The sequence below is a fragment of the Anguilla rostrata genome, chromosome 1 (assembly GCF_018555375.3).
Source record: "Anguilla rostrata isolate EN2019 chromosome 1, ASM1855537v3, whole genome shotgun sequence".
Lineage (NCBI taxonomy): Eukaryota > Metazoa > Chordata > Actinopteri > Anguilliformes > Anguillidae > Anguilla > Anguilla rostrata.
This window is the reverse complement of record NC_057933.1, coordinates 70,344,556-70,365,615: the sequence shown is the minus strand read 5'-3', so window position 1 is coordinate 70,365,615 and position 21,060 is coordinate 70,344,556. Positions and strand designations below refer to the sequence as shown.

Here is a 21,060-nt window from a genome sequence, read left to right as displayed (position 1 = left end):
CTTTTTCCCATTTGCCTCATTTTGCAAAGCTGACGACGTGTTCAGTATCAGCACAGGGGACAAAAACCCTTTCAGTACCCTCTCAGGATTCCGGTTGTGTTAGCACTCAGTGGCACATGTCACAAGTGCACTGCTGAAGTGCACAAATGCTCATAGCGTGGGCGCACATCGCACATGCAGGTGGCATAGACTTGTAAGTACAGTACAAATGAAAGAAAAAAGAGGACCCTCCCCCCCCAGCAAAAAATAGTCTCACTGCCTTACCTTCTGTCCTCTGTCTTCAGTAGAGAAGGGGGTAGTTTTATCATTTGTAAAGGAAACTTACACCCGCACACACTTTCTCTGCTGTTTATTAAGTCATTGCGTTGACATTGCAGTCCAGGACCTTTAAAGAGGGTGCATTGGGTCTCTTTTCTAGGGTAACCCTTCAATTGGCTAATCAGCCCCACCTTGTGCACATCCCAAAACATTTACATAATGACAATTAAACTCAAGTGAATCTATGTACATACCCATTGGACAATGGGTCTTTGCCATGTGAGATCAAAGACAAAACATTAATCAAGACATAGAACATTGAAAAGAACAGGAGGTAATCATGTTATCACACATATATAAATTAATAAGTATTTTTCTGATTATTAAGAAAATTACATGATTTTGTCAAGGAGTTAAAAGACATACAATTAACAACTGATGTCCAGATTAGTTCATTAGTTAATTGTATGTCTTTTAACTCCCTGATGAATTGGACCTTATTTCTTTTTTCTTTTTTTTGTGATTGCATTTAGATCCAATTCATCATTTAAACTAAATGGAATTCCAAATGTTTTGAGTTTTGTAATCCAATAAGCTTCCCTTTTAAGAAATGCTTTTGTTATATCCAATTCCCCCCCACCCCCCACGTCTAGACATGACCACTTGAACATACCTAAAATATTTTTTTACATTAGTGGTTAAATCATTCATAAATGTTTTTTTAAACAAATTGCGGTCTCTTCTAAACTCTTCTAATATGTGGAATGAATGATAAAAAAAGCTGCACTTTCTGTCCAAATGACAGGAACCGCATTCCTGCAACAAAATCTTCTCAAAACTGATTGGACTTTGTCATGTATGTTGATGTTTCCTTTTTTGGAATTCTTAATAAAGAGGCCTTTCAGCACTTCATGGGGATCTATAATTTAGGGAACGCATTTTGTGTGAGATTCTGTAGGGCGTGCTCTGTCCTGGGACAGTGAAAAGCGTGTGCTGAACGGTGCACGGAAAGCCATGAACAGAGACGCGGGGGGGAGGGGTGAAATGAGCGTGACATCCGCACACGGCCATAGCCGGCAACCAGGCTCGACACCTGGCGTTCCAGGTGCTGTCGGACTCCTAAAAGCTCAGTTCCTTCAGGGCAAATTCACACTCCTGAGAATGTCTGAAGGATGCAACCAGCAAAGTGTGTATGGAGAGAACAAAGAGAGAAAGTAATTACTGAGGGCAAGTGAGGTCATGGCCCTTTGTGCAGTTTACCCAATCGGAGTAGCATAGAGAGGACGGACAGATGGCTTTCTACAAGCCCCTCCCCCACCTGAACTTGATAGTACTGCTTCTAATAGATTTTATTGCTGTAAATAGCCCCCCAAAAACCTATTTGAACACCACTGAGGTGAGCACAAGAGTCGTGGTAGCTGTTTGGCTGAGACACCTGGTCAGATTCCCGCCAGTGCAACACCTGGAACCAAATTTCGACCAATGGGAAAGGGCCAGGGGAGTCAGAGGTGAGCACTGGATCATTTTCAATATGAAATGTCTTAAGCAAACTGCAGTGAGCCGAAGTCGGACTCTCAGACAGCACCGGCCTCTGGAGCTTAAACACAATTAAATCAGTGACCTCAAGCGATGGACTTGATGAGCGGATGCTTGTCATTATATACCAGTGAACAGCCTATGTTTTCCTGAAACAAGCCCCAGTTGGCCATCCATGACCAAACCTGAAGCAAATCCTCTCCTGCCTTTCTAAACACCTGTAAAATAAAAATACAAAAACGAAACCAGAAAGGGTGCCTCACAATCGGTTGAGTCTAATTTGAAGCCCAGTGCGCCAAAATGTTCAGAGGATTCTGTGAACAGACGAAAGGATAATTCTAAAACAAAAATTACATGATGTCACTGGTTATTTAATTTAACATGTCAATAAATAATCATTTGTGTAGATGAACAACCCCATAAAATTGCTTATTTGCCGCTACATCAGTTTCTATTTCAATCATTCAACTTGGGGGCAGAAGAAAGCAATGCAAAATACAATGAAACAAAAATACAACCGTATTCTGTGGTTTGAGCTTGTTGCATAAGCAATCAAAAAGAAAATCATACCTGTAAGGAATCCTTATGCCTGTTCATCTACAGAAGCAAAGCGATTTTCATAGGGCATGGATTTCTGGTTTCTATTGGTGGAGTGAAAGTGACGTGAATATAAACATTGGCGAAACAAGATCAATAACTCATTGTGGGCTTTGCTAATCAGCCAAGAAACAACCGTTTGTTACAGGAAACAAAATGTCCGCCCATTTAATTAAATCTGCAGGAAGGGGTAGAACAACAGGTTGGCAATTTGTCAGAAAGCAGTTAGATTGAGAAAATTAATTAACATAATGAAGGTAGAACACAGGCCCAGTGAACAGCCTCAGTAATTTATGACTATGTGGTTGTTTTAATTTATTTACTAACATTATTATTCATATTCAGGGGCTTGAAAAAATGAAAACTGTGGGAACAAAAAAAAAACCCATGCAATGCTGCAATGCCTTACTAGTGAAAATGCTGACAAAACTGTCTCCTCAAAGGACTTTTGGAAACTAACTCTCACTGCTAATCAATTTGTCAATGATCTGCTGCTACCTAATAGAACGCTGAAAGTTACCGCAAAGATTACAAGATCTGTAATTTACTGTCCAGGTCTGGACAACTAAATTAGCAGACCCAGGGAAGCAAATGTAAACGTGCATTAGGCTGGGGAATTGCGCACACACAGGGACCTGTTATGGACAGAATACTGAAAACCCACAATTCAAGAAAAATGCACCTTTTATAATCATTATTTGTGGAAGTTCCATCAGTCCAAAGGAAACAATAAATTTTGTATGCACTGTTACTATATTAGTATAATTTATTGTACAAATACAATAAATTGTATGACGGTAAAATGTTGTTGTTGCCATAAAAGTTCATTCTCATGTAATTAAAAGCACTGAAATATGTGTGTAGATGGATGGAGGAAAGGGAATAGATGGACTTCAAATCAGCAAGCTGCACTTGGAGAGATGATCTATAACAGGATCATATTATAGCCTTTCGTGCAACCACATGCCCTGTCCCCTCTCCCTGTCTTAACCGATTTGTTCTCATATACTTCAGAGTCCAGTCAGTCTGTCTCTAAGCCCCCCCCCCCCCACCCCCCACCCCCTCCCACCCGCTCTGCTCATTGCCTATTTTGGCATGCCCATGCCAGGTATTTGTTCAAATTCCTCACACCCTGCAGGGATAGGTATGTCCCCCCTCCCTCTGTTACTTCTTTTACAGGCTGTCTCTGTCTGTCTGTGCGCTTCCACGCACACACACCACCCCCACACCTCCTCCCATTTCAGCTGATTGCTTTACAGGTTGCTACTCTCTATTATTATTATTATTATTATTATTATTATTATTATTATTATTATTATTATTATAGTTCATAAATAGTCATAATAACAAATAACATATGATCCTTATTTTTTTATTTTATGTTGTTATGCCTTCAGTAATAAGAAAAAAATGTCAAAATGATAAAAGTGAAATATTTGTGGAAAAATTTTAATTTATGTGATTTATGGAGAGACAGAGATGTTTTACCACCAATAACAGAAGTAGCAGCGACTTTGTTATCGTTGGGTGAGGTACTGTAATAGTTATTGCAGTGATTCATGAAATGGCCGTGTATTACGACCTCTCACTGACGCGTCAGCAAGGGCTGCCACATTTCCTTTTCCATTGGAAAGGATCTCCTCGTGACGAATTCAGATATTACTGGAAAGACCATGCAATGCGAACCATAGCAGACTTTATGGCCTCTGTAAAACGTGAGCCCTGATTCGGGGATTAGGACATGGCTTAATGAATGAATAATGCGACAGTATGAATCAATGGGCCTTACCATACTAGTCCTCCTCTATATTCGCCTGTGCAATATTGTTTTTTTTTTTTAATTGGCCAGATATATCTATGATTATGTTTATAAACACAATTGTTGATTAATTTAACCTAATATTGTTAAAGAAAAATGTTTTTACATCAAAGTGAAATATTTATTTATTTTTTACTTTAAAATATAAAATGGCATTATAACTACTTTGAATTATACAATACACTATAGAGCACATTTTTTAAACTGAAGTACTCTGCGATATTTCTGGGTTTTCTATCCTGTAGCAATTAGTGACACCGAACTATGTTAACTTGAACATGAACAACAAATATGATTCTATTCTTATGTTAGCATTCACAGTGGCTGCTATATGTAAACCTATTAATAACCTGATGATAAATGATAAATAAACTGGAAAGCAAAATTGACAAAATTCTCTCAGATTGTATGTGGTACAGAAGCAATTTAAAGCATGCAGCTGTGCAGTTCTCTGTAAAGTGACGGAACCATAAAATACTTAGCATCCTCATTAAGTATTCACAAAAGATTCAAACACAAGGATAAGGGGAGGCAATTCAGTGACCGAGAGCTGAGTGGTAACCGTTAGTTCTCCTTTGGCATAATTTATTTTTCCCCATTATTCCAGATGATGGAGACATTGCTGACTAATAATTTCGTTTTGCCAGATTTGCCATTTACTGGAATTACAACAATAATTATCAATAAAAATATTTCTGTAATTAGACCATATTTGGAAAAGTGACATGATTTACACATCTTTTATAGTATTTTATATTTCTTGTGTGTGTGTGTGTGTCTCTCTCTGCCTCACACACACACTCACGCGCATGCAAATGGACTGAATGCAAATTTGGATCATGCTTGCTGAAAATAAAATATGTTGATTAACTAACATCCAAAATATTGGTTTGTTAAAGACACAAATAGCCTATATGGTCAAGTACATGTGATAATGTGACCCATTGTAATGCATCGATGATATGTTACTCCATTACTTGAAAGGGAACATCAAAATGAATGCGTGAAATAGCGTACATAAGAAAATACTAGAAATGAAGCATAATCAAGATTATCTAAAACAATTTTGTAAAATTTAAGCGAGGAAAATATTAATTCTACGGTCTTACCAGGTATTGCAGTGTTTTAAAACCGATCTTATACCTACTTCTTGCCCTCTGTTAGCTTGGAGGATAGATGTTGGGTACAGGAACTATCAGATTTGAAGAATTTGGCTCGGCCATTTGGCTAGTTCAGAACGGTGGAATAGGGTAACCAACTTCCAAAGTGTGGTCAAAATGTGGTTATGCTCAATTATTTGACATGCAATTATGGTATCAGGATTCTAGGCCAATATTTTTCGTCACATACTACTATAGAGTGTTCATATTTCGGTAAAAACCACGTTAAACATTTCTTGGATGGAATAACATCTAAGAATAATATGTAATACCAATGCGCTAACTGCTCTTTTTCTTTCTTCATGTATTCATAAAGGTGACAAATGTTGTTCTAACTGTTGTAAGATCTACAACAAAACGTGAAAAACTTATGTAAATCTAGAATGATCCATTAAATGTTTAATAAAGTTGATACTTTATTAAATGTGTTTTAAAAGTTTGATATTTTTTTTTACTAAATGTATTTTCTTTTGCACATGCTATTTATCAAAGATATAGCAGTCTGCATTTCCCCTTTTGATTGGGCTTTCTGGGAATACACTCGATTCCATTACGTGTCCCATAATTTAACCTTGCAATAACATTACATTGTTTTTACTTATTACCTAAATGATGGTCATAAGGCAATTATTCACACACACACACACACACACACACACACACACACACTATATATAGACTTGTTATAAAGTTAATTTTTGTTACACTTATTGATTATAATATTACACCATGTAATATTATGATTTTCTGCGTCTTCTTGGTGATATTGCTTTTTTTATTATTCGACTATGTTCTCCACTTTTGTACGTCGCTCTGGATAAAAGCGCCTACTCAGTGATTGATTGTAGGCTATGTAAAATGTATTCATAATCCTATATAACGCAAGGTACAAGAAACCCGTAAAAAACGATATAATGCCATAAGATAAAATGATTTTTCAAATGACATATATTACAAATCTAGAGTTCGGTCATATATGTAATACGTGGACAATTAGCCTACCGTATAAACGAACTGCATTAGTTTGAGTGAAAGGTATGAGTCGCGAATAGAAAAAATAAACGCACACATGTTCCCCCTCTGTCTCGCGCGCGCGCGGGCACCCGCACAGACGCATTAAGTGAGGGGGCGAGAAGGAGAAAGCGACAGACACAGAACATAAGCACAAGTTTAGCGCGTGAAGAGTTGGAGAACTCCATTCGAATTGCATTAGGTCTACTGGAATACGTGTGTATTAACGCAGTACGCTCAGAAGTCAAAACTACAACGGTCATAGAAGACAATATAATGCCATGTTTTTTATGGCACCGGAAGATGGAAATATGCGTTTCTGAAGAGAGAACAAGACATCGGCGCAAGGCAGAATTCTATGGACTGGACTAGATTTTAAGGTACAACTACCCTATATAAATTTAATTGATAAAATGCACAACATTCTTATATCATAGCTTTAAAGTATTGTCATCCATGTTACATGTCTGCTACTACGTTGTAATTAGCACATATATATGTATTAATGTATTAAATTATGGGCACAGTAATCTTACTAAATAAATTATAAGACGTCGCCAATGTTTTGTAAAAATATATGAAACTGTGCTTTTAGTTATTCAGCAAACAGTACGATGGAGTCATTTGTAGCTTTATGGAGTGGTATAGACATTTTGATTTTCTCTTCCTTTAATGCTTTCTTGTTCTTTTAAATAATAAAATTCGTTGTAATTTAAATTGTTACAAGGTTGTAATTTTGTTTTATTGATGGATTTATATTAAGTTATACACTGTGCTAAAGCCCGTGTCCCCTGCGCAGTTTAGAGGCCGCTGGGTCGTACCTTGAATTACCCTGTTTTACTTAATGAACTGTGGTGGTGACCGGTCTGTTGCGTGTGCTTTTCCCGTCGAAATTGTAATGAGTCACGATAAATTTAATGGAAAGAAATCCGGAGAGCTCGCGTTCCGCATAAGTAAAAACGCTCCTATGAGTTGCTAACAATTAGACGTAACCATGTGTTAAATTTTGTTTTAACAACAACATGTCCACGGAAAATGTCATGACCTCATCCTTTTTAAAGTTTTATTTTACCTTAATTAGCAGTGAAGTGGCCCTGTGACGCCTCGATAATTTTAACAGCAACCAATCTGAATCAACGTCATAATTGCAACACGCCTAACCTGTTTTTAAAATGCCCATGTGTCCAGTGGACTGTTATTTAGGGAGATCCATAAAAACCCACGGACCGAGGCTCAGCAGGGGAGAGGTGTGCTACCCCAGCAGTTCAACAGTAGCTCTTAACCCCAGTGCTGGGGGGGGGGGTCACCCCATGTCATCTGCTTTTCCATCCAGTACCTCCCCCTCCACCTTTGGCGCCTTTGATGCTTGACCTGTATGAATTTAATACCTTCATATTACAGAATAAAATGTCATTAAAAACACAGACTCATGCCCCACTCATAAGATTATTTCTCAGCAAAATTAAATAAGCAATTACCTGTGGAGGAATGAATAGTGGGGTTGGGAAGGTCAGATTTGCTGTTGGGCCATTCATAATGAAAGCACTGATAATTAAAATTATACCCGACATAGTTTCGACATGTATGATCATCACCATAATAATAACTGAGGCACTGTCACATTCAGTGTTTAGCTTCGCCTCTCTGGAGTGGCAATGCCCAGGAATTTCGCAAGCTGGCGTGGAATATGTTCTGTAACGTTAAATATGTGGTGACAGCGTGATGCTTGGCTCCTCGTGCTCCCGTGGACTCCGCCAGGGTCTGAGCACAGACGCATAGCCGCATAAATCAGAAACCAAACCCAAACGTCCCCCCCCCCCTTCCGTCGCTGCCACAGAGCGCACTGCTGCCAGGCACCCGATGCGCCCATTCCCGTGGTACTCGCGTCCTCGCGCCGACACCGGAGCGGTTTCAGTCCCCTGCCCTGCGACCGGAAGCTCGCTGCGCAGCACTGCAGCGCTGACTGCTTGCCCCACCACAAACGGGGAAAAGAAAGACGCGTCTCTGAGGTCTTCCAAGGTGAAGTGTGTCATCTGCTTGGTTACAACAGCAATGTCTCACTTGACCAACTCCCTTTAACCCTCCTGTTCTGTTCATTTTTTAGGTACAGCAAAAATGTTCCCGGGTCAATCCCCATACAGGGGGGGTTTGCAAATACATGAAATGAACCATTTTCATTTAAAATGTTGATTACACTAATTAAGGCCAGTAGAAGAAGTTTCATACTGAAAAAATAATTTTAAGTATTTTTCCTAGATTTTCAAACTTTAAAAAGGGTCAATTTGACCCGCAACATAACAGGAGGGTTAAAACTTGTTTTGTGTCTAGCGGTTGGGGTCATGCCGTTTTCTTTCTCTCTCTCTCGTAATTCTGTCTATTGAGCTTTTATTTGATTGACCTGTATGTGTTTTTTTCATGAGCTGAAACCACTGGTGATGTAAAACTAGAAAAAAGTAATTTGTGCCTATTACTGATAACAATGACTTGGAAAAATGTTGCATTTAGATGCATCTGTCTAATTAATGTATTTCTTTGTAACCCCCCCCCCCCCAACCTCCCCCCACTTCTCTAACTCTTTCCCACATTTATACCTCTATCTTAATAACCCAAAGCTAATCACAAGCCCTGCCTATTTTTATGAGTGTATAGCGCTATCTGTGCTCACAATTTTTTGATAACCCCCCAGGATCACTGGAGATAAACACATTTCCCCTTCCAACCATTTTTGCTAATTCTTAGCAAAGCACCAGAAGAACCCAATTTTACCATCTGCTTCCCAGTGAAGCTAAATGGATCCTTCTATTTCCATCCCACACTCCCCCACCCCTGCCTCCCCCCACACCCTCCCTCTCTTCCCCAACCACTCATTCCCGTCCTCCTCACCCTCCCTACCGCCTTCCCCGAGCCTGGCCTCCACCATCCTCTTCTGCTCGGTGCTCTCCCTCATGTCCCTCCTGGGCATCGCGGGGAACGTCTACACCCTGGGCCTCTTGCTGGGCCGGCGCAAAGGGAGGAGACGTAGACGAAGCAGGTGCTGCGTTGGCTGGCTGTGCCTTTCGCCCTCTTCCCCATGCTCCCCTTCCTCCTCGCTCTCCCCTTCTTCGTCCTCCTCCTCCTCCTCCTCCTCCTCATCTCTCTACCTCCAGGTCTTGAGCCTAGCCCTGGCCGACCTCCTCTACCTCTCCACGGTCCCCTTCATCGTGTACGACAGCCTGGCAGCCGACTGGGCCTTCGGGGAGCTGGGCTGCCGGCTGCTGCTCAGCCTGGACCTGCTCACCATGCACGCCAGCATCTTCACCCTCACGGCCATGAGCCTGGACCGCTACCGGGCCGTCGCGGACCCGCTGACGGCCTCCTCCTCCCCGTCGCCGGGCCTGCTCCGGGTCGCCCTGGCCTGGGGGCTGGCGCTGGCTCTCAGCCTCCCCATGATGATCACCCTCCACCTGGAGGACGGGGGCAACCAGGAGGGCCAGCTGTGCGTGCCGGCCTGGGACGAGCAGAGCTCCAAGGTCTACATGAGCGTGCTCTTCTGCACCAGCATCCTCGGCCCGGGACTGGCCATCGGGGCCTTGTACGCCGCCCTGGGTCGCCTGTATTGGGTCTCCCAAACCCAGCCTCCATGGGCAAGCACAAGCAGCACGTATCCTGCTCGTGCCCCCCGCCCCAAAGTCTTGCTCTTGATCCTGGGAATAGTTCTGGCCTTTTGGGCCTGTTTCCTCCCCTTCTGGATCTGGCAGCTGCTGCCCCTGTACCGGCCGGAGGTGCTGAGGTCCGTCCCCACCAGCACTCAGGTTACCGTCAACAGGGTCCTCACGGGGCTCACATATGGGAACTCCTGCGTCAACCCCTTCTTCTACACCCTTCTCACCGGCAAACGCAAGAGCAGTCGCTCCAGGCAGACTCTCACCACAGGCGGTCTCACGTCAGGGGCCCAGCTGTCCCACAAGAGGAAGCCGATCCACTAGTGCCCAAGATTGAGGCACAACTTCGAACCAGGTGCTGATTTGGTGCCATTGTGTTCCAGCTGCTCAGTTGTTCTAGAATGTTCTCATAATCCCGTGACGGTCTCTCACTGTAGGAACTCATGGATGCAATCTGGACTAATGCAACTTCTTTGCCAGCAGGTAGACTTTTAGAATCTGCATATAGACTTTTTAAAACTATATATATTTCTTAATGTTCCTCTCTGTTCCCCTCTATGGCACTATGGCTTGGATGAACACAGAGACAATATGAAAACAGATAATTACAGAAATGCCATAGTTATGTCCAGCCTTCCCTCTATCCCTAACATCTTGGATCAGATTTACAGTTCTTTCTCTGAACTATGAAAGTACTTATTTACATAACTACCCACAAATGTAGTAAATAAGACAGAATACACATTAATGAAGACTGTCATACTAATGCAACAACTGACCACTTTTACTGTGCCACTACAAGACTGAAAACCCCTTTGGAACATTACTCAGATTGTTTACTTCTGAATGTCCCACCATAGGACTGATTTGTCATTATTACATTAAAAAAAGATGTAAAATTTGGGAATTGGATCCCGAATTTGTGATTTTTTTTTACTTCTCTGTTTAGGATAATACCAGTAAGGTGTGGTGGAGGTGTAATTTATTGTGTATTTTCAGTTGGAAAGTGAATATCATCTATACTCTGGGCCAGCTAAGGCTAAATGTTTTCAGAAGATTTTGGTTAGATTTCCATTTGGTTGTGAGATAAAGTTGTGATGAAAATTTTCCACCAACAGTCTTAAAGTGTTTCATTGTTCCAAACAGGTTCTGCCAAAGTCACAGAAAAAATTTTCCTGGCACGTTGTGTATAACCTTATGCTGGCGACATCCCCAGATGGTTATCGTTTAGTCATTTTAAAAGTCACGGAGGATATCTGTCAAATCTTACATATGTTTTAAATGGAAGTATTGAAATGGCAGATTTGTTCATTATTAGCATTCGTGATGGAATTAACATTAATGACAATCATCCATAATTCAGATTTTTTGAGCTTTATTAACAAAATTGAATGCTCTGAATGTTTTTCCTGTAATGTTCCTTGTCGCTTAAAGAGTATTTTCAAGGGACATCCAGGAAACTTGTACTCACTTTCCCAATGTTTTGGGAATGTTCTAAGAACCAAAAATGGTTTCAAACCAGACATTTCTGCATACTTTTATAGCACTTTCACACAGAAAGCTATTGATCAAAGCATTTTTGTTCAAAAAGATTACTTGCATGTGTTTTGAATTTTTTCTTTCTGATAAACCATGCAATGTACTGCATGGCGATTACATTGTTATGTTTGTAAAGTTTGATGAATGTAATATATAATCATAAATAAAAAATAATTCTTTATATACTTAAGTACAAATTTATGTTACGGGTCATCTGTTTCAAAAGCTGGGTGTTTTCGGACTTGGCAAAAAAAAGAAAAGAATCCAAATCACGTTTCAGGTGATGGCAGTTTATGACAACAGCACACAAATAAATATCAAGAGACGATGGGTCAAGACCGCTTAGAGGTTTCCCAGGAAAACACTTCAGTCAAAACACACGCTGGGTTTGTGTGCTTGTGTCGGGGAGTCTGAGACTGTGTGTGCCTCTCCTTGGCTGTTTGTGTGCGAACGCTGGATTGTCTGTGTCTGAGCACTGGAGGGCCTCAGTCTGTGTGTGTGAATGGCCTTACTGTACTGTATTAGTGAACCTGCTGTTCTTTGACGCAGATGAACAAATATTTTTGTTTGACAGAGAAAAGTGAGGGGGGGGGGGTAGAGAGGGATTGGCTAAGGGTCTGTGGACACAAGTATGGATATGAAAACTAATACAAAATGAGGACAATAATAGTACTGGCATGTATAGACAGAAAAAAAATGCCTTCTTGGATCCCTAGTTTTTGAGCATTTAAAATTTCACAAGCAAATTAGTTTGCAATCAAAGTGTTACAAATGATCCATTATCTATTTAAATCTATTGTGTGTATCAGGATGTTCTATACAATTAACAAGGCTTCACAGCAGCATGCATCGCCATTAACTGTTGGGAGTTCGAAATGAGATTTAGCTCTTGCCACATGTTTAAAACCCCTTTCAGTTGTGTTGATGTAAGTGCATGTACGTTTGTAAGTACGTGACAGAAACATAAAGTTCTGTATTTTGTTTTCATACGCATTCTCATTAATGACAAATAGCCATAGAAATGTTCTCCCACTCTCTGTCTGTCTGATTTGCCTGAGTGAGTCATCAGCTTTAAAAAAAAAATGGCAGAGGGCTCACTAGAGGCCAAAAAGGCCAGCGACTGTCTTAACGCAACCCTCATCTGTTCTCCCTTGAGCTTGGTCACATTTCTGTAACATTCCAAAGACTGAGTGTTCCGTAAAATTAATATATACATGTTTATTCAACTTAACCAAACAGTGGAAAATAATGTTTTTAGAAGGTTGCCAATACTTTTTCAAAAATGAATTTAAATGTACAGTTCCTTTGCTCCAATGATAATACATGCAGTATTGGACAGATATTTTTAAGACTGCTGAGCGCGTGACACTTTGGAAAACGCTGGAAAAATATTCTTTTGAGCATCATTTTGTGTTACCTGAGTGTTTCATAAATCCTCCACATGTCAATTTCCTGGAAGCCTGAGTGTCTTTCCATTTACTCCCCCCCCCCCACCTCCGCCCGCCCGCCATCACGCCTGCCCCCGCCCTCACGCCCTCTTCTCCTCCAGTGTTTGTGTGTGAAGCAGGTGCCCCTCCCCTGGGCAGCCAGCTCAGGAAAGTCCCCCGCTGGGCAGACGAGACTAGGCCGCTGATCGGGCCAAGCACATGCTGTGAGAACATAAGAGACTCTCTTTCTTTCAGACACGCACAAAAAACTATCCTTCCACTGCTCCCCTGTTTCTTTCTCAGATTCAATCTACCCATCTGGTTTCCCTCTCGACCCTTCTGTTCACTCTGTCCCCCAGACTCTCTCGTCCTGCTTGGCTCCATGGCAGATTACCATCAGAGGGGTAGGAGTCAACGCAGTAAATGCTGTGCTGACAAAAATGTATTATATTTAAGTAAGTCATTAAGTTTTACACGTTGTGTCAATCATTGAATATGCACAATTGTGGGAATCCGAAAGTTGCATTGCCCCTTTTACTTGATTGGTAATATATACATCTCCTTCAGGATTATTGAATCACCATGATTATTTGGCTGATTAATGTAACTTTGACAACCTAAAATTAGCTCTACTATCTTCTACCCGATGTTGCTGAAAGAGCTACAAATGCCCACCGATTCAGACTGAGCAGGTTTATAGACTTGTGGACTTTTATTTTTCTATAAACCTTCTTGTTGAGACAGACAGAGTGTCTTTGTCAACCCCACATCACCCCCACCGCAAACTACCTTCTCCCTGCCACGTCTCCTGCTTTCACACTTCTGTGTCAGCCGCCAAGATCAGGCAAGCCCCCGGCTTGCGTGCGTTGAAGGCCGGAGGTTACATAAACCTACATAGACAGCACAGTTCACACACTGGCTCTTACTCGGAAAACTGTAAATATACTTTGTCAGTACCTCTCTCTCCTTCCCTCCCTCCCTCAACATCTGCCCCCTCCCTCTCTCTTTCTCTCTCGTTGTAGTTAACATAAACCATTACTGCACATTTAATCAGCCAGGCAATTAAAATGTAATGACCCAAACACATCGAGCCAGTCACTAATTTCACCTCCATTCTCACGCCATCACTCAAGTACATCACACCAATAACATCCATTTATAAATGACGATATTAAACAAGTTAGAACGGCAAATGTGGTGGCACATGTAAGAATATTTGCTATAAAGAGATGTTCACTCCTGAGGCTGATCAATTTCCCTTTTTTCTGTTTCTTCATTGGATCTAATTTCGGACAATTTCACGACACATTTGCATCTGGCATTTCAAATGCGTTTGTAGAGGAGAGACTAACGTAGGCTGTCAGGTGGTGACTCATCCTATTAAAGCACTGGCTCTTTCCTGAGGGTTGGACCTTGGCTAACAGGCGAGGAAATTAAAGGAGTTAATACAGGTGATGACTGGTCTTCAGAGTGATCACATAATAGTAAAGCGTCATTATATGATAAATATTATGTATTTCACAAAACAATAGATCAATACCGTGTATCTTACTGCGCGTTATCAGATATGAAAAAATAAAAAAATCACATTTAACAAATGTGACATCTGCTGGATTTTTGAAATTCATTTCTGAATGAAAATTAAGCAGGTGTATTTTACCGCACGTATTCAGATCGGAAAAAGAATATTTGAAAAATCGACATTCGGAATTATTATATTCCTGTAAAATAAGTAACTTAAACAGGGGTGGCAAGTAGCTAGTTCAGACAGATGACGTGTTAGCAGATTTGCGGTATGCGTGAAAGTCAACATATGGACACCATGGACTGCATGCATGCCCGTAGGCCCTATCTGAAGAGCGAGATATAACCATGCATTAGTTATTCTTTGAAGCACGCCTCTCCCTTTATAAAATAGTAGGCAACAGGCGCCCTGGGTCAGCATCGCCTAAACCCGTGCGGACGGCTTTCAGAAGACAGGTGAGGTAACTTTGTAAGCCTCTTGGACGCATATAGCTTACTGCCTATGAATTAAGTTAGGATCCGGACCGACGTCCTGCCTTGTTTTTTAGAACCCACATTTAAAGCTGCAGTTTGGCAGATGGCAGTGAGCGATTTTTTTGTTAGTTTGGCAATAATCTCTCCTTTACTGACTTCTCATAAATGAGAAATTATTTTAATTCTGATTTATCCGATGGGATCCGCGGTCGGTTAGGGTATAACTGACAAAATGTAACCGTAAACCATTTAGCAGGCTTTTAAAAGCCTAAAAGCCCCTTTAACAGATGTTTTCGAATGTAAGCTAATAAAATATCATTGAGTATCAGCCACAAATTAACAAAACGTTATTAAATATTAAATATTAGTAAAAACGATTAGTAAAAATAGAATATTTGTTTGACACTAAACACCGGGCTTCATTGGCTGAGACACTTTGAGATATCGTGAATATAGTCGTAATTAGCATGCGTTGGATCGAATCCATTAGGCTATGTTATCTGAATTGTGCTTATTGCATTGGATTTCAAGTGTATTGTGACGTTACTGCTTTCTGTTACATAACAGAAGTTTGTATATGAAGCAGCCTTAGAAATGAAATCCGTTTACTGTCAGTGTACAGACCGAAAGTTTCTGATAGACGAGTACAACAGCGACAGCAATACAACGAAGGGCCGTTATTTTGGTAACTATTGCAACTTTTGAATTGCTTAAATTATTTTCTTCTTCGATAAAGGTTAGATACTGTACTGGTTAGCAGCGCATCACACAAACCTTACTGTTACATTACCTGTAGGCCTAGGTAACTGAACAAAATGTCCAAATGGATGGACAGGGAAAATATTCGTTCTCGCTCATACGATGGTCATTGTCATTGCCTCTTCACCCCACAGAGAGCGGCACGCCGCTGTGGCTGCTTTAGCAGCCCGCCTCGGAGATAGTGGCTGCTCCTCCCTCCACCTCCTTACGCCGAATGCGCCCATGGGTTCTCCTGTCCAGGCGCCGGCCACACCCCTACCACCTGCCGCACTACGCCCCGGAGCACAGCTACAGCCTCACAGGCAACCACCCCAGGTGAAACTCAAGCAGAAAGGGGAGATGCTTATTGTCCACTGGAATTTTTGTGTTTAATTTATATATAGGGTGGACGTGTATTGTACTTCTCATGTGCATATGCATTGAAAAGAGGATGATATTAAGGTTTTTTTTTTAATTAAAAAAATCTAATCTGCTCTGCTGTGGAGTCCTGGTCATGACAACGACAATAGTGACGATGATCTATCCCTTGCCACCCTCTCTAGGGTCTTTGTGAGGCACTCATGGAATCGTCCTCACCAGCATAATCACCATCATGGCTCTGTTAGAGGGGGACAGCATGGGAACCGTCATCACACCGTCTATGTCTCCCGTCCCTTCCTGCTCTCCCAGATTCCGCTGCCTCCACACTCCGTTCCAGACCCCCACAACCAGGTCATTGAAAGCAGAAGACCTTGTGTATTTAAATAATTTTGGCTTAGAATAAAATGTTCCAAGGAATAGTGCAATCAATAACATCAAAGTAAAAGTGCACAAGAAACAATGTGGAAAGTTTTCATTAGCAATATTATAAAGGTACATTACAGCATTTACCTTTTCTCTAAATTTCTGTTTCTCACTCTTGTTACAGCAGGGATACTCAATCCAACACATGCCAGTGCCAAGTACCTCTCAGCTGCCTAGTAATTCCCCTTTTCTGCAGCAGCAGTCCAATGACCTTACCCACCAGCCAGGCAACATCTATCACCCTTCGACCAGCGTCAGTCAGCGCCTGGACCACCCACCCAACCAGGCAACCAACATCTCACACCAGCTCACCCACCTTCCAAACTGGCGAGCCAGTATCTCCCACCAACAAGCAGGTGTCGCCCAGTGGTTCACCCACCTCCTTCACCAGCTCCCCCACAACCCCCATCAACCAACCAACCTCGGCCACCATGAAGCCAACATCACACACCAACCAACCAACCTCAGCCAGCATAAAACCAGCATCACTCATCGACTAACCAACCTTGGCCACCATGAAACCAACATCATACACCAACCAACCAACCTCAGCCACCATGAAGCCCACATTCCACACCAACGGGCCAGCCTACAACTCCACAGCCTGCACCAATTGACTGAGCCACTGCACCAGGAAGCCATTATCCCATACCAACAGGCTAATCTACCCCACCAGGAATCCCATACCATTCAAGAGCTGGGCCACATTTCCAACCAACCAGGCTATGTCTCTGACCACATCTCCCATGAGCGTTCCCAACCGCATTCCCGCCAGCAGCCCTGCCAACGTACCAATGAGTATTCTCACCGGCAGTCCCACCAGCATTCCCATGAGAATTCCCACCAGCTGCCCTGCCAACATTCCAGTCAGCATACCCACCAGCGTTACCTACAGCATTCTCAAGAGCGTTCCAGCCAGTGTTTTGATGCGCATACCCACCAGCGTTACCAACAGCATTCCCAAGAGCGATTCAGCCAGCGTTCTGAAGTGAATGCCCACCAGCGTTACCAACAGCATTCCCAAGAGCGTTCCCGCCAGTGTTCCCATGAACATTCCCATGAGCATTCCAGCCAGCGTTCTGATACGCATACCCCAGCTACAACAGTTCCCAACAAGCGTTCCCGTCGAGACCCGCTCCTTTTCCCCGTCAGATAGAGCTTCCCGCCAGTGTTCCAATGAGCATTCCCACGAGCCTTCCAGCCAGCGTTCTGATACGCATACCCACCAGCGTTACCAACAGCATTCCCGAGAGCGTACCCACCAGTGTTCCGATGAGCATTCCCACGAGCCTTCCAGCCAGCGATCTGATACGCATACCCACCAGCGTTCCCAAGAACTTCCCAGCCAGAGTTCCACTGAGAGGTCCCACCAGCGTACCCTGGAACATTCTTATCAGTCACTCCAAACAGCCCATGTTACAGATGCGGTAGGTGGCTGCTTTATCATTTGGACAGCCAACAGAGGCAGTCTTTGTCTTCATTTCAATCAGTAGTTGTTTCGACATTGTATTGATTTATGTGACTTCAGAATTTTTATACTCAATTTTGTGTGACTTGCTGAACAGAAACATTGTGCACAGGAAAATGAAAGTTAATGTTTCAGAAAAAGTTTAGGGATGCACATTAAATGCACATTAAGACAAATGTAACTACCAGAACAGAAATCAAATGACGTGTCTTAAAGGGTCTGTTTTGCACTAATACTATAGAATGGTAACTATGAGCTCTTCTTTGTACCCTGTGAGACTGACCACAACATCACGCAAGGGCAGACCCCAGGGTACCAGCAAACTACATCAACCCATTCCTCTAATGCCAGCTCTAGTCGGTAAGGACACTTACTTTCTAGACTACTTATATGGTTAGATCTGTATAATTAACATTTAAAGGAGTCTGCTACTGGGAAGAATCTGTGATAATGACCTCCTTACATGCATACTTCCTGTGCCTCAACATTCAGCAGGAAAATGCCAGACAAGCAGCCTTAAGGATTACTGTTATACAAAGGATAAGGGATTCTAAGGATAGCCAACACTGATGATGAAAACCTATCATCTCAATTTTTCCACTGAAAAATGAGTGATTATTAAGGCATGAATCCCCCATTTAGGTGTGTGGGAATGTGGGTGACTGGGAGTGAGTTGGGGGAGGGGGTGTCCTGGCTCATTGTGGCGGGGGTGTGTCTCTCTGTGCGTTCTCCATCAGCCGAACGCGTCCCGAGCAGCCAGGGGCCGGACCACCCGTCAGTGGGGAGCAGGGCACGGCGCGAGACCAAAGCGAGGTCAGGCAACCCCCTCCAGTCCTCTTCCCCCTTTCCCCGTCTCTGTCATTACAATCTGCAGATTGGGAAGGAGGCCAACACCAATGAACGAGTGAATGCCATTTACATAGATCCACAATAAATCCACTCAGCTTTATTGTGTCGCGCAAAAATGGCACCTCGTTTAATAGGATGTCTCTGTCAACCTGTCGTCGGTATTTGACATGTTTAGTCCTGCATGTTTTTTTGTTTTTTTTTTCTACGCCCTAAAGGCCATGACGAGCATGGTGGAACAGCTCAGGAACAGCAGGACTCGGGGTCTGTCTGGATCCAGCATCAGATACCTCCCGTCCCACCGCTTCAGATCTGACGGCCAGACTTCTGAACAAACCCGGTGAGTGTCACCAACATGGCAGAAGGGCAGGACCATTCTATTCTGCCCTGCTCTTCCCAAACTCATCCGTTGAGATGTGGCGTGTGTTGTGTTCCAGGTGTGTCGTGTGCTTATATGAGTTTGAAGACGGTCAGCTGATTCGTGGCCTGCCGTGCAGCCATGAATTCCACGCCAGATGCATTGACAAGTGGCTCAGGGTGAGTGTGTAGTAGACACATACACACATATACCCCCAATTTCTTTGTACCAAGGTGTCCTTCATACTGGAGTCTATTGCAGTGACTTAATCAACTTTAGTTTTAGATTAGCACTGATGAATTGATACTCTGCGTCATGTGTCTTCAGTGGGATGGGCCTGTGCTGAACTCAATCTAATCAATCTACTGAATGCGTCTTCACAATGAATATTGCAATTGAAGGGGGCATATATTTCCAATCATGAATATCAATCATACCATTGCAGCGCTACCAGCACTTACATTGCTCTTGTACCCCCTCGTCTGGCTAGCTGAAGTATTGCAACACATTATGTAAACTTGATAGGCAGCCGTTTTTTTCTTTACACAATTCTCTCATTGTATTTAGTGTTTTTTCGCCATATACGAATAGATTGTTGCACGCACAATTATTTAAATAAAAATCATGAACAATTGTGCAGGGTCTATGATATCTGTCATTCCCTAAGAAATTATACTCAGTGTTTATTCACTATATTCTGTCTTCTCCCACAGTGAAGGTCATAACTGAACAGATATTTGTGAAGCTTTGTTTTCTCCTAACCACAGGTACAACTTACTGGATGTTTTTTAAAATCCAGTCTCTTCGTGCTGCTCATTGTCTCCCTCTTTCATTTCCAGGCCAACAGAACATGCCCCATATGCCGAGCTGACGCGCTGCAGTGGACCTCTGAGTGACCAGAGCAGTCCATGAGGGCCCCACCTGCTGTAGCGTACACTGCAGAACGGAAGTGTAGCTATATGGTCTTACATATACAAATTAAGACCATAAGGGCATGTATTTATATATATATATGTCTGAAAAACATTAAATTCAACCTTGAAATTCAATGAAAACAGGCTTCTATTGTGCATGATGTGCATGATTTGTGTAGTGTCATTCACATACTACTTAGAACAAAATAAGCTGTTTGTTTTCTAAAAACAATGTTTTTTATCACACACCTCACAATGACAAACATAGATTTGATGATTAAATCAAGGCCCACTGAAAACAACGTATATAAATAAAACATCCAGACACCATGCCTTCCAGTAGAAAGTATTTCTCTCCTAAGTCATGTCATATAGAAAATGACTAAAAAAAGGTAGCAAGTCTACCTAGGTCAGCTCATAATGGACTTTTCCCCTAGATATAGAAATATTATCTGTAATACAAAGGTGATATACTTGTTTTACTTCAAATGCACAAGTCCCTTTAGAATGGAGGCCAGAGTTACCTGAATTGAAACAGTCGCTTCCAAAATTATTGGCACCTGTGAACAAAAGATTACCAGAAAGTTAAAATAAACAATACAGATAATGAGCTATCTCAGGCATACCTCAAAATGAATTTATAGTTAATTGACCCCAAAACTACTGTTTAACAATGGCCATCTCAGGCAGGTTTGAATTGAGAGAGCAGTCCATAAGTGCAGACAGAAGTATCTGAAGGACTTTGTAAGACTGTATATTGAGAATTGACCAAAGAATCCTCCCCAACCTAACCACCCACAAAAGATAACTCACTAGTTTTATTCACACAAAGAGAAACTGCACAAAGTACTGAAAACAGGGTTATCTACAGATAATTCTGTCACCTATTATTTGTCACCCCCCTGCCATGGTCATATTGGGTGTCAGTAATTCTTAAGGCCACTGT

At 42.1% G+C, this 21,060-nt stretch overlaps 2 protein-coding genes across 3 annotated transcripts; both read left to right on the top strand.

Moving 5' to 3' along the window:
* The first annotated feature begins 6,508 nt into the window (after nucleotides 1-6,508).
* uts2r3 (urotensin-2 receptor 3) lies at nucleotides 6,509-11,772 on the top strand. Its single transcript, XM_064297163.1, has 2 exons — nucleotides 6,509-6,761; nucleotides 8,994-11,772. The coding sequence occupies exon 2, from the start codon at nucleotides 9,171-9,173 to the stop codon at nucleotides 10,344-10,346; it is 1,176 nt and encodes a 391-aa protein (XP_064153233.1). The 5' UTR covers nucleotides 6,509-6,761; nucleotides 8,994-9,170; the 3' UTR covers nucleotides 10,347-11,772.
* Nucleotides 11,773-14,809: 3,037 nt separating this feature from the next.
* LOC135233593 (histidine-rich glycoprotein-like) lies at nucleotides 14,810-20,674 on the top strand. Of its 2 annotated transcripts, none has more exons than XM_064297318.1 (10): nucleotides 14,810-14,968; nucleotides 15,880-16,060; nucleotides 16,288-16,456; nucleotides 16,656-17,556; nucleotides 17,687-17,955; nucleotides 18,274-18,356; nucleotides 18,734-18,809; nucleotides 19,061-19,182; nucleotides 19,280-19,379; nucleotides 20,040-20,674. In XM_064297318.1, exons 2-10 carry the CDS (start codon nucleotides 15,960-15,962, stop codon nucleotides 20,094-20,096), a joined length of 1,878 nt encoding a protein of 625 aa, XP_064153388.1. In that variant the 5' UTR covers nucleotides 14,810-14,968; nucleotides 15,880-15,959; the 3' UTR covers nucleotides 20,097-20,674. The 2 variants fall into 2 exon arrangements, with proteins under 2 accessions (XP_064153388.1, XP_064153380.1); XM_064297310.1 differs by having other exon boundaries at nucleotides 16,653-17,556.
* The last annotated feature ends 386 nt before the right edge of the window (nucleotides 20,675-21,060 follow it).